This window comes from Labeo rohita, chromosome 20, assembly GCF_022985175.1.
Source record: "Labeo rohita strain BAU-BD-2019 chromosome 20, IGBB_LRoh.1.0, whole genome shotgun sequence".
Lineage (NCBI taxonomy): Eukaryota > Metazoa > Chordata > Actinopteri > Cypriniformes > Cyprinidae > Labeo > Labeo rohita.
The window spans coordinates 33,774,054-33,787,489 of record NC_066888.1 but is presented as its reverse complement, the minus strand read 5'-3'; the positions used below and the strand labels follow the sequence as shown (position 1 = coordinate 33,787,489).

Genomic DNA, 13,436 nt, shown 5'->3' with positions numbered 1-13,436 from the left:
TGTTTCGATGCCAGAGCAGGGATGTGAGTTAGACAAGAATATCTCTGATTGAGCGATTGAGGTGTTGTGTTGCTGGATGTAATAAAGAACATAGTGGTTGTCATTTACTCCCGACATCTGAGCCGCTGAAGATGCAGTGGATTACGTTTGTTTGTGAAGGGAATGCGCCTCCCGATCTACATATATCCGTCTGTGTTCACGCAAATCATTCATGATCCAGCTTCACTTACAGCAGAAGTGAGTATAAACGTTTTTCTATGAATCTTTGCGATCGCCTTTCCTTATAACGTGGTAGTTAGCAAGTTTAGCGGCTAAACGTGGCTAAAGTAAACAGGCTCGTCACTCCACAGAGAGAAGAAAGGGCGGGGCGAGCAGAGCTCATTTGCATTTAAAGCAGCCTCGACCAGAATGAGATGACTTTTGCAGAGCTGATTTTGACAAGATAAAAAGGGTGTTGTTTTACACTACCATTGAAAATTTTTAACCAAAGTATATTATAGACTTTTCATTAAGACCCTAAAGAATCATATCGACTTGTGGAAAATGGGCATCTGATGACCCCTTTAATGATCATGTTAATTATTAGGGCTGCGCTGATCCGATACTGCCGTTCTTTGTCGGATCGGGTATCGGTCAGAGAGGATCGATCCAAATCCGATATTGTGAGTATTATTCTGTTACGGTCAAGCTGTAAAAGCATTATAAAGCACAATAACGTTTTCGTGCACTATATTTACAGTCTTCTGAATCCATACCATAGCTTAATGTAAGGTACATGTGAATATTTCAGTCCATGGATCGCGGAAGCTGGGGGGCCGCCCGGGCCTGGGCCCAGGTAACTTTTGAGGTCTGGTACAAATTATGACATACAAAAATACGTAGGCTATAGACGCACATGGATTATTCATTAAAAGTTCGCGATCTCGATTCAAATACGGAATCTTATTGCTATATGACGATGATTTCGCCATGTCTGTAAAACATTTGAAATCGCAATCACATCGGATAACCGCTGATCCAGAGAGAGCTCTGGTCATGTAAGTTAAGCTTTATGTTTAAACAAGCTTCAGGAGCAGGATATAGGCTACATTTCTGTGTTGCAAACATTAAATAATAACTTAAGTATTGAGATAAATGTTCATTATAGCCCAGCACGGGCCTCATATATATGCCCTGCCCTGGCCTTGGCCCGGGACGCTCAGGCCCTAACCCTGCCCTGAGCCCGTCTCCACCCCAACCCCCCCCTCACCCAAAACAGATTATACTACTGTTTCATCTATTGAAATAATTTTTTAAATGGGATAGTGATTATATTCGTTTCATTCTTTTGTGAAGTTAATTTAGAAAAACGTTTGGAACATTTTTGTTCATTAAATATAGGCTAAGTTTTTGTTTTTGGAAGTAACGACCAAACGGTCAGCGGAAGACTGATCCGACACCCTGATCAAACACCCACAGTCTGTTTGATCAACTTTGCCTTCTCAAATCATCACGACTTGCCTAAAATAAAATCTATAGATATAGGGCTAAAATAATTAAAGTATAAAACAATGTTAGTTTCAACGTTAAACAGATAAATGTGCGCTATTAGACGCACACCCAATCGTTTGTGCGGAGAGTGGAAGCTAAAGCCGAATTGCAGGAAATGGAGGCGCCAGCACGATTACTTGCATTTTTTTCACCTCATAAATGTAAGAGTCATACAACATTCGGAACTGTTAAGGGTCTACTTTTATTTGTGTGCACTCACAATATCAACAAAACGTTGCAAACGGTGCTTTTATTAAATAAAGAAAACAAACATGATGCGCTTTCTGTTGCCTCAACAGGAGCTCTTCACAAAAATTAACGGAAACCCAGCGAACACATACCTCACAGACATGATACATGCATCTATAGAAAGCTTGAAATGATTTCTTAACGAAATAAAACAAATACTCTTTCACAAAAACAAAAACTCTTTCAATATGTAATCTGTAAAGATGCATTTCTCTAAAGGCGCGTCCGAAGAGGAGATGGTGAGTCAGGCCGTCAACTTCATCCTTGCCACACTGACTCAGAAAACACTGGTTTGTTAATAAATAATTAAAATATCTCCTTACTATTTCCCCCAACACATTCATTGTAATTACGTTTGCCGGAGCTTTGTGGCAAGTTTCAGCCCATTGCGTGCGCTTGAACGCGGATCTTCCAGCTGCGCTCATTTGCTGCTGCCGGCGGAGACACTAAACGCTTTCCGAGCCGGTCTCGAAGGTGAAAGCGAAAGTGAAGTCTCGTGTTGTTTTCATCAGCGCAGAAATTTGTTTTCATCACCATAATTGGTGTATGTATAATATATAAAAATAAGGAGAAGCCTAAAACAGGCCCGAAGCCCAGCCTGCGTCTGAACCTGGAAATTGTCCCGAAGCCCGGACTTATGTATAACATTTTAGACATTTATAAATGGACTCATTAATAAAGTTAAACAAAACATTTTTAACTAATAACTATACTATTAATATTGTTTATAATATTAAAATGTAGACCTCCCCCACCCAGGTGCACAGTAACTAAAATTTAAACCTGTTAAAAGAAAGACTCAAACTGTTGCACAGATATAATAAACTACGCATGGATTTCGCTTCCTTCTGTGTTTTGAACTTTTTAATGCGGAGCGCTGCGTGTGTGACTCCGTTTCTTCAAGCGCATCATCCCGCACACCGGATACTGGATATTTGTTTTGTCCGCTGTGTTTCTGTCATATGTTGTTGCCAGAGGTTTAGTTTGACTTTAACATTGTCGTTCATTTTGACGGACAGAGTCGTAAAAATTCAGTCCTAATCTATTATTACTCGTTATTTTAATTTTATTTTAATTTTTATTTTTGTTCACATTTTCCTTTTTAATCATGAACTTACAGGGCGAGCAATAGATTCTCATTTTTATGAACAAATATCTATCCTTAAATCCCAGTCGATCTTTTGCTCTATCTGTGCTGTTTTCAGTTTATGAGTGAACTGTACGTAGTGCGCTTCGTGTCCAGTAGGTTGAGCTCTGCGCTTTGTTACTTTCAAAATGAAAGAGTCTCACATTTCAAATTCTGTCCATTAGTGATGGGAAGTTCGGATCATTTTACCGACTCGGTCCTTTGAGTCTCGTTCAGCAAAATGAACGAATCTTTTTTCGAGTCATTTCGTTCATTTTAGCAAAATATAATTAAAATGTTACGTTTTACCTCCCTAACACATCTACTGCTTACACAAACGTTGATCACACTACAAACAAAACAAAACTATAATGCTATAAGAAACAGAAAAGATTCATTCATTGTTTACCTGGGTCTTTAGTCTATGATTCGCTCACCTCACCTCTTATCTGACAAGTTTTCGGGTTTGAGTTGTTCGTTCATCACGTGACAGCCCAATTAGCTAACCAACGCAGCCTGAGCCGGAAAGAGAATTGATTAGTTCATCTCTCGAGTCCTCGGGTTTGAGTCGTTCGTTCATCACGTGACAGCCCCATAAGGTGAACGAACGACTCTAAAACAGGTGAACTAATTCCAGTACAGAACCTAATAGGATGTTGCGCATGCGCGACAGAACGAATCACTCCCCGAGGCGACTCGTTCGTCCCGAGTCACATTAAAGATTCGTTCAAAATGAACGAATCGTTCAAGAACGACCCATCACTACTGTCCATTTCATTAGGAAATTCAAGCAATAAGTACCGTTTTGGCGCTCGTTAATGTGGCGTGATCGATCGCTGTAGATTAAACTGGATACTCATCTGTGCCTAAACAAACGCAAAGCAACTGATTCGTGACAGTTTCATTTTTGTTCTGGATTCTTTGCTCTGCTGCCACACTGGAGGGCGCTCGCCACCAACTGGACACGAGAGGGAATTACAGCTAAAAGAAATCACCCTCAGTGCAATCTGTCAAAATGACGGACGGCCTTCACATTTTTCCGTCACTGATTCAAAAATCTGTTAATGACAGACAATTTTTGGTTAAGGAGACCTTGTTGCCTTATTGAAAATATGCTATATATTTAAAAGAAATGTATTTTAATTTTATAGTATATACTTATATATAAATACATTGTTTTTCATGAGTGGATTTTATAATACAAATGGCAATGTGTAACATTTTAGCAGATTTAGTGCAACAATTTATTTGTTCCCCACAAAAGAATAGCTTTTGCTGCTCAATTAGTTTATGATATTTTTTTGTCATAGATTATGAATATACATATGTTTTTCATATGTATTATTTTATTTTTCTTTATCATGAACTAGTCTGTATTTAGTAGACTGTGAAAGAATGATTATAAGTTCCCCACACAGAAATATATAAATTCTACATTTATTTAAATGAGAAAAAATAAAACATCACTGTATCGGATCGATATCAGAAGGGAAAAAGGCAGATCAGAGCATCCCTATTAATTATTGTTCCTTTTAGCCCCAACAGCAGGGGCGCTTTTTACCCCAAATACCATACTTATTCTTTCGTTATTAAAAACCTGCTGTTTTACTTAAACAAGACTGAAAATCATTAAGAAATCTTTGTCTCATACATTGAATAATTTTGTCGATTCTCGTTTGCTACTTAAATCTAAAACATTTTTAAAAACATAAATTAAGCAGAGAATCAACTTCGTCGAGCACCTGGCAGATTTGCACGTGTATGTTGAAAAGCGGATGTTTTGAAAAAAAGGCTATGCCACGTTATTCTGCCGTCCAGTGGTTTAGAGGAAAATAATATCAATGGCGCCTTCAGCCCCGTTGTGTCCTACTCCTGAGATGCATTATTTGACATGCATCAACGCAGAACACGTCCGCAAACGTTTTAAACTCTTCGGTTCAGTTTGTGTTGATGAGGAGCAGCGGTGAATCTAACCGGTAAACATGATTCATTTAAGCGGTTTATGAATTACAGCCGCGCTGCGCTTTGTATTTCCCATCATCCTCTGCTGTAATCACACCGTAATCACGTTCTGACGCAGGTCATCTAATGATCGTGATTTCCAACTTCCCATCAGGACCTGAACGCAGCAGAGCCGTGACTGCTGCTGTTTAATGAGCATGAATATGCAGCACATCTGTTGAATATTAATGAGCTGTGATTGAATATTTATCAGCTCAGTGGCATATCAGCGGCTGATTTATACGCTCCGTGTCCGGCGGGAATCTTTCTGTCATGTTGAATCTGTTTTAGCTGGTTATTGAGGACATGAATATCCACATGACCTGGCCGTGCAGCGTTTTAGAGATGAAGGAAGGTGGAAAACAACAGTTTTTAGTTTAAAAAGCTGTTGTGTATTTATTTTGGAGTCATGTTTTCATGTTTTTCCTGATGGTTCAAACACGTTCACTGACTAGAGAATTAATTCATTTATTTTTTTTCCCCAAAAGTCTGAATGTCTGTAAAGACGAGGATGTGGTTGTGTGTTTTCTGGATGTTAATGTGTGTTATTTCCATCATGTGTGTGTTTCAGGTCTGTGAGCAGTCATGACCAAATCATACGAGTTCAACTGGCAGAAACACGTTCCTGATTTCCTGCAGGAAGGAGCCGTGTTTGACCGATTCGATGAGGTAAATGTCCTGAGGACGCCACACACACGACTGACAGCTGTTATTCCTGAAGCCGCTTCATCTGTCATGTGACTCCTGGAGGTTCGATGCAGAGACGAGCCTCAATCACACACACACATACTTCCTGTTCCTGATTTCCTGTGTAACTCAATCAGGAGCTGAAATGACTCTGTGTGCTGCACATAAACATCCACAGATGCTCATCAGAGGGATTCTGGGTAACTGCGCTCTTCGTGTGGATTCATCGCCCGTCTGTTTGTGGATTCACTGATGTTTAGTTAAGTTCGTAGCTTCAGCATTTGTGCTGTTTTCTGCTCAGATGCAGCTGATGTATTTGTAGGTGAATCGTTGCGGTTAAACGTCGCCTGTCCAGCGTGTGCCGATCGCAGTCAAAAGAGGACGCCGCCGCACGCTCTCGTTAATTGAGCGGCCCCACAGGACGCGGGCGTCTTGATTAATGCGGCAGATGTATTGCACAGGAACTAGTATGTAAATAAGAAGGAAGTCTCATGGAGAGCGGTTACAGTTCAGCCAGATCCTACAGAGCAACAGACGGAGAAACTGAGCTGCCGGCGGCCATCTTGGCTCCGTCCGTTTGTTGAAGGGCGTTCACAGTGAACTCATTAGCCGAGCCCACGGGTGTTCGCTCGCATCATGACGCTTTCGTGTGGACTTTGAGATTTTTACTGCCAAACTCGTTTGGAACGACGCACATATTGGACAATGTGTTTTTGTTCAATCAGAGTCGATTCTGTGGCTTCGGGAATCAGGAGTCAAGCAACCGCATGGATAAATCGTGATTCCGAAAGCCAAAATGTTGACATAAAATGTCAAATCAGTTCAGTTTTAAAGGATTAGTTCACTTCCAGAACAAAAAATTTACAGAAAATGTTCTCACCCCCTTGTCATCCAAGATGTTCATGTCTTTCTTTCTTCAGTCGTAAAGAAATTATTATTTTTGAGGAAAACATTTCAGGATTCCTCTCCATGTAGTGGACTCTAAACGATCCCAGCCGAGGAAGAAGGGTCTTATCTAGTGAAACAATCAGTTATTTTCCAAAAAAAAAAAAAAAACAGTTTATATACTTATTAACCTCAAATGCTCGTCTTGTCTAGAACTTTTTTCCGGTCAATACAGTTAGGGAATGTCTAAAAACTCCCATCTCATTTTCTCCTCCTACGTCAAAATCATCCTACATCACTGTTTTACCTTTTTTTTGTTAAGGGTGTTTGATCTTCTTTGCGTTTTCACTTTGTAAACACTGTGTCGGTTCTTCTGCCGTGATGTAGGATGATTTTGATCTACGAGGAAAAAAGGAGATGGGAGTTTTTCGACATACCCTAACTGTATTGACCGGAAAAAAGTTCACGCAGACCTAGACAAGACGAGCATTTGAGGTAAAAAAGTATATCAATTGTACTTTTTTTTTTTTTTTTTTTTTTTTTTGGAAAATAATGGTTTCACTAGATAAGACCCTTCTTCCTCGGCTGGGATTGTTTACAACTGCATTTGTGATCGTTTGAAGCTGCATTAAAACTGCATTTTGTTGAAAGTGTTGAAACTGCATTGAAGTTAAAAACTCGGGGCACCATATCAGTCCATTATATGAAGAAAAATGCTGAAATGTTTTCCTCAAAAAAAAAATTTCTTTACGACTGAAGAAAGAAAGACATGAACATCTTGGATGACAAGGCAGTGAGAAAATTATCTGTAAATTATTGTTTTGGAAGTGAACAACTCCTTTAAAGCACTGCATCACACACTTGCTGACTTATACATTCTCGTAACATTGAGAGAAGCGTTCTTGTGAATGTTCTAAGAAATGTTTTTGTAACCTTGTAACTGTGGAATATTCATTTATCTTGATTCAATACAATATATAGAATTATGCCTATTCAAGTGAAAACTATTCTACTATTATCTACTACCATTCATCTGAGCGTGTGTAGTGAAAGTGTGCTAAAGATCGCAGTGGGTTTAGAACGGAGTGAACTAAATAAAGCTTGAAAAAAACATTCATGGAAAGAAGCTGTTCCTGTGTTCATGAGCAGCAAATACGCATGAAAAGCTATTGATCAACCTTTAGCAATACATATATGTTACAAAAAAGCTTGTCCGAAAATACAATGGTGCATCTGTGGAATGCCATAAACAGCATCAGGCGTTTATATAAGAGTGTAAAACAGATATACTGGAGTTAACTTTGCAAACCGTAACTCGACTTTGTTGTCTGATCAATGAAGTCTTACTGGCTTTAAAACCTCTCCAGAGCAATTTAGTGTGACCAGAAAATTCTACAACATAATCTATAATCATGACAGGAAAACTGGACATTTTTACCATTCTTAGAATTTTTTTTTAATAAACTTGAATAACGTAGGTTAAAATAAAGTTAGTAGAACGTTGTAAGAAATATTTTTGTAACCTTTAAATAATGAAAACTGGACATTTCACCGCTGTAGAAACACTTCAAAACAATGTGTTCACAACATTTTCATGACCTCATTTCGTTTCCTGGAATACACTGCATGATTTTCAGCAACTCGTGTCGACTCCAGACTGCAAACTGGGGCAGAATTCAGTGCGGTGGTGTATTCCAGACTCCAGTAAACACTGCCGTCTGTGCGATGGGCTGGAGGAGTCTCCGTCTCTCTGGCGTGTTTTATTTCTTCAGATGCGGCTCCCGCTGCGTTTAGTTCTGTTTGAATGCAGCGCTGCATCTATTTTTATACCGTCACACACTTCAGACGCATGTGAGGCCTGATTCTGCAGGATTAAGAGCGGGTGATGTCGCTCCGTTAGTCTGTGACCGGCGCGGGTCAGTCATCGTCACAGAGACACGCGTGTGAGACGGACGAAACATCCTGTTGAGATCAGGATCGGATCAAACATTTGAAAGTATTGTTGATGTGGCAGAAATGATTGAGTTCTGAGATTACACAGATCACACAGTTAACGTCACATGTTGATTAAAGCAGAAACAATAGACGTGTTGTGATGGTGATGATTGCACTGTAAAGAAATCGTTAACGTTTTAACGACGCGTGTTTGTCGCCGCTCATCCTGCGCTCTGTTTTTCAGGATCCCTTCGTCTTTGAGCCCAGCTGCCATTTCAAAGTGGACGAGTTTGGCTTCTTTCTCACATGGAAGAGTGACGGAAAGGTGCGATTTATCTTTATTAACGCAGCAGGCGCACATCACACACATCACACATCTCAGCGTCACGGAGCGTTTCCTCACGTCTCTGATCTCTTCACACTCTCATCATATCATGTGTTTGGAAGCTTAAATTATAATCGTGTGAAATTCTTATTCAGTTGAACATTTGATTAAGTCTGTGTCATTAACTATTATAAAGGACTGTGTGTGTTTTATGTGCAGTCAGTCATTCAGATTCTATTTCTGAAAGAAAACTCTCATCAGCAGGAGTTTACCGTGATGAGACGTGGTGTTATTCGTATTCACATTCATAAATGAATGAAAACAGGGTCCTTATTCTGTGATTCTGCGTTGTGTCGTGTTGTAATCGCAGTATTTGTCTCTGTCTCTCGCAGGAAGGTCAACTTCTGGAATGTTCTCTGATCAACAGCATCCGTCCAGGAGTCGTGCCGAAGGTAAAGATGCTCCCGTTTGAGCTGAAATAAATCTTTCAAACAAACACTTGAAACGTTCAGATGAATCGATCACTGCTGAAGAGTGTAGTTAAGTTAGTGGACATCAGTCAGAGTTGCTGTTATTGTGATGAACACGAGGCATTGTGGGCCTGACGTACAGATGAAACCGTTCAGGGGGTCGATGATCCGCAGGTCCGTCAGACGAGCTGACGGGACACGTCACGCACGTGATCCTGGAGCTTCGGGCGGTCGGGAGACACGCGAGACTCTGCGAGAGCCCTCGAGGCGTGTCTGTTTGCTTTACGTCTGCACTCGAGTGTTATTGACAGTCAGAGATTATATTTCACATTCGGGGTGTGCGTGTCAAATATTGACTCGTGTGCGTGTGGCTGCGCAGCCGCGCCCGTCTCTAGTGTTTGTCTTCTGCAGTCAGGTGTTCACAGCAGGAAGTGACTGTAACATTTACCTGAGCGCCCGTTTGTGGAGGTGGCTCGTGTTTACAGGAGCTGATGGTAACCCGCTTCAGCTGTTTGTTAAGCAGGAGGTGATGTGTGTTCAGCCACGCTAGCGGACACGTTTACTGTGATCTGAAGCGTCACGTTCTCCTTGTGCAGTTTATCGCTACGTAGGTTTTCTCTGAGAATCAAACCGTAAGCAATGGTAATTTCTTCAACCATTGATGTGTGAATATATGGGTCATTTTTTTTATTCAGCAGCTCAATCTGTTGAATGACTCTTTGAATCTCACACTGAGAAGAGCTGAATCGTTCCTTAAACATCATTGTTCCATGGTCTGTCTGAATACTGGATTCTGATTGGCTGGCAGGTATGCAGTAAGACCATTTAATTCACAGGTAGTTCTAGGTCAGTTTAATCACTGTTCTATATTAAAGAAGTCCACTTCCAGAACAGCAATTTACAAATAATTTATTCACCCCCTTTGTCATCCACGATGTTCGTGTCTTTCTTTCTTCTGTCGTAAAGAAATTATGGTTTTTGAGGGAAACATTTCAGGATTTTTCTCCATATAATTGACTGATATGGTGCCCCGATTTTGAACTTCCAAAATGCAGTTTAAATGCGGTTTTAAACAATCCCAGCCAAGGAATACAATTTATATACTTTTTAAAGGGGTCATTGGATGCTAAGTTCACTTTTTCATGTTGTTTGAACATTAATGTGTGTTGTCAGTGTATGTACAAATCTACTCTATAATGATAAAAATTCATGCAGTGGTTTTTAATTAATCTGTAAAAATAATATCCCCTTTTTCAAATCGAGCCGTTCTCAGATGCCTGTCCTAGTTGATTGACATGAGCGTCTTACCTCAGATCAGCTGTAACAGTCCGACCTCTTTGTTTTGATGCCGGAGCAGGGATGTAAGTTAGACAAGAATATCTCTGATTGAGTGATTGAGGTGTTGTGTTGCTGGATGTAATAAAGAACATAGTGGTCGTCATTTACTCCCGACATCTGAGCCGCTGAAGATGCAGTGGATTACGTTTGTTTGTGAAGGGAATGCGCCTCCCGATCTACATATATCCGTCTATGTTCACGCGAATCATTCGTGATCCAGCTTCACTTACAGCAGAAGTGAGTATAAGGGGTATTTATCAATCTTTGCGATCGTCTTTACTAATAATGTGCTAGTTAGCAAGTTCAGCGGGTAAACAGGCTCGTCACTCCACAGACAGAAGAGAGGGGCGGGCGAGCAGAACTCATTTGCATTTCAAGCAGCCTCGACCAGAATGAGATGATTTTTGCAGATTTTTATTAATAAAATAGCTGAATGGCATCGCTACATTATATTCCTCAGCAATGAGGTGGTAAAATTGCTGTTTTTGTATTAATTCGTTTGTAGAGAGAGACACGCAGCAGGCAGGTAACGCACACACAACTGTCATCTCTCTCTCTCGCTTGCTAGATAATTAATTGAATAAATAGTATAATTCATTCAAATAAATGTGATCTTACCGCCCTATTTCATCTTCATGTCTGATTTGAAGCGGGCAGAATGCTAGAATTAACATGCCATTTGGTCAAATATTGCGCTGCAAAGAGCAATACTAGTTTTAACTTGTCTATTACTTGGCAAATTGTCATGGAATAAGTGGGATAATCAACAGCTTGCCGTGTATTAAAGGACTTTAAATGCACTTCGCGGCAACAACCCTCGACTTCATGTCGTGCATTTAAAATCCTTTAGTGCACGGCAAACCGTTGATTATCCCTTACTTAAAATGATAGCTAACCCAAAAAATGAAAATTGTGTTCATATTTAGAATAATGTGGGTAACCAGACCGTTTGTGCTCCCCATTGATGTACACAGTGTAGAAATCAGTGGCTACCGTCGTTTCATTATAAATGTTCTCCTGCAGAAGAAAGAAACTTGTGTAGGTTTGTAACAGCTCGATGACAGAATTCATTCATTTTTGAGTGAACTGTCCCTGTACATGAATCGGACACAAGCGTGACTGTCTGGGAACGCGGCGTCCCTTTGGGATTCAGTAGATTTGACCCGATGATGCCGTAAACACACAAACGGAGTCTCCATATAAATCCGGTCTCGTCGATCTCGTGCCGATCTGGTGCGAAGGTTATTGTAAGTCATCCAGTGTTTCAGCATGAACTGAACCGGTACTAACGCGTTTGTGTTCCCGAAGGACCCGAAGATCCTGGCGTCTCTGGAAGCGGCGGGGAAGAGCGAGGCGGATCTGGACGGTCGCATCATCTGCATCTGCAGCGGACCGGACCTGGTCAACCTCAGCTTCATGTACATGGTGACGGACAACACGGAAACGGCCAAGGTAAGCTTTTCTGGGTTTGATCCGGTCAGCGGCGTGCAGCGATCGATACCGCAAACCTCAGCAGTTTGTGACATTAAACCACATGTACCGAACGTCTGTTCAGATCAGAATGTTGTCGTATTCAATAGTATTGTAGTAGTTTGTGATTCACTGACACTAAATCAAAGTGTGTCAGAGAAACAAGTCATTTGAGTCTTACATATTTTATTTGATGTTTATGTTTTTTTAGGTTTATACCCTGTTAGCAGGTTTACAGACACGCCACGTGTTTACATTAGTTCTAGATCATATTTCAACTATCAGGGCTCGTATTCACAAAACGTTTTATCTTCGCACTAAGAGTTCTCTTAAACAGCAGTACAAGTTTTTAAGAGTTTTCTCCTAAAACCTATTCATAAAGCTGCTGAGACAAACTTTTACTTAGGAATAGAGAGAAGTAAGGGCGGTGTTGACCTCGTCGCTATGGGTGATGTCAGCAGGCTTATTAACAATGCACACAGTGATTGGCTGATAGGGGAGGGGCCTCTGTCACAGAATTATTCATAGAAATGTTGTAGAGCGCGATATTATGTTGCCGTATTCAAATAAAGGTTTAAAAATAAAAATGTTAAAATCAAGGCTAAGTGTCACTAATTAAACAAGTGTATGTTCAGCAATAGTCAGTTTTCCCTGCTAAAAAAAAAAAAAGAATAGAAGCCATCACAGAATTTGTAATGGTTTTGCTGGTAACTAATGGCACCTGTTGGTCTCTACTGGTCATTGTTCACCTACTTTCGGTGGCTTGTTAAAACCACTAAATTGTAATGGAACATGTCCTGAAACACTACAGGAAAGCATTTTTTAAATGTTTTTAATAGTTAAAAGTTGATGATTTGTAGTGTTTGTAATGACATTTGTTGTGGAAACCATAAGAATTTCTGTGATGATTTGTGTTGGGGTTTTTTCAGCAAGGAGGATCGTTTGGGATTTGGTCGTGGTGACTTAGGACTCCTCGTCACTACGCCAAACGTTTCACAGATTTAGGAGCTAGTTTCAGTGCTAAAACGCTTTGTGAAGTACTCTTAAAAAAAAAGAGAAGTCCTAAATTTAGGATTGACACGCCCATTATTTTTAAGATTTAAGAGCTACTTTTAGCCTCAAGATGTTTTGTGAATACGGTCCCAGATCTAATAGTGATCTAATTCAGACGTGAATCGTTCAGAGCATCTCTTGTATGTTTTAAAGATGAATCTCGACCTGAAAGTCGAACGTAAACTGCTACGAAACGCGTTTTACTTCTCCTCATGTATGATTGTTTTGTGTTTGCAGAAATGGATGGAAGGCCTAAGATCTGTGATTCACAATTTCAAGGCGAATAACGTGTGTCCAATGACGTGCCTGAAGAAACAGTAAGTAGATCCACATAAAGACGACGACTCGCTCGAACTAGTGAACGACA

General features: G+C 40.3%; 1 protein-coding gene across 14 annotated transcripts in view; it reads left to right on the top strand.

Annotated features, from left to right (window-relative positions):
• Positions 1–13,436, top strand: part of plcb4 (phospholipase C, beta 4) — a 53,903-nt gene that overhangs the window by 12,841 nt on the left and 27,626 nt on the right. For all 14 annotated transcript variants that reach the window (XM_051138410.1, XM_051138418.1, XM_051138413.1 and 11 more), the window contains 5 exons: positions 5,478–5,575; positions 8,658–8,738; positions 9,131–9,190; positions 11,855–11,998; positions 13,307–13,386. In XM_051138410.1, the coding sequence (XP_050994367.1) occupies positions 5,492–5,575; positions 8,658–8,738; positions 9,131–9,190; positions 11,855–11,998; positions 13,307–13,386 (449 nt within the window). In that variant the 5' untranslated portion in view covers positions 5,478–5,491. The remainder of the gene's footprint in view (positions 1–5,477; positions 5,576–8,657; positions 8,739–9,130; positions 9,191–11,854; positions 11,999–13,306; positions 13,387–13,436) is intronic.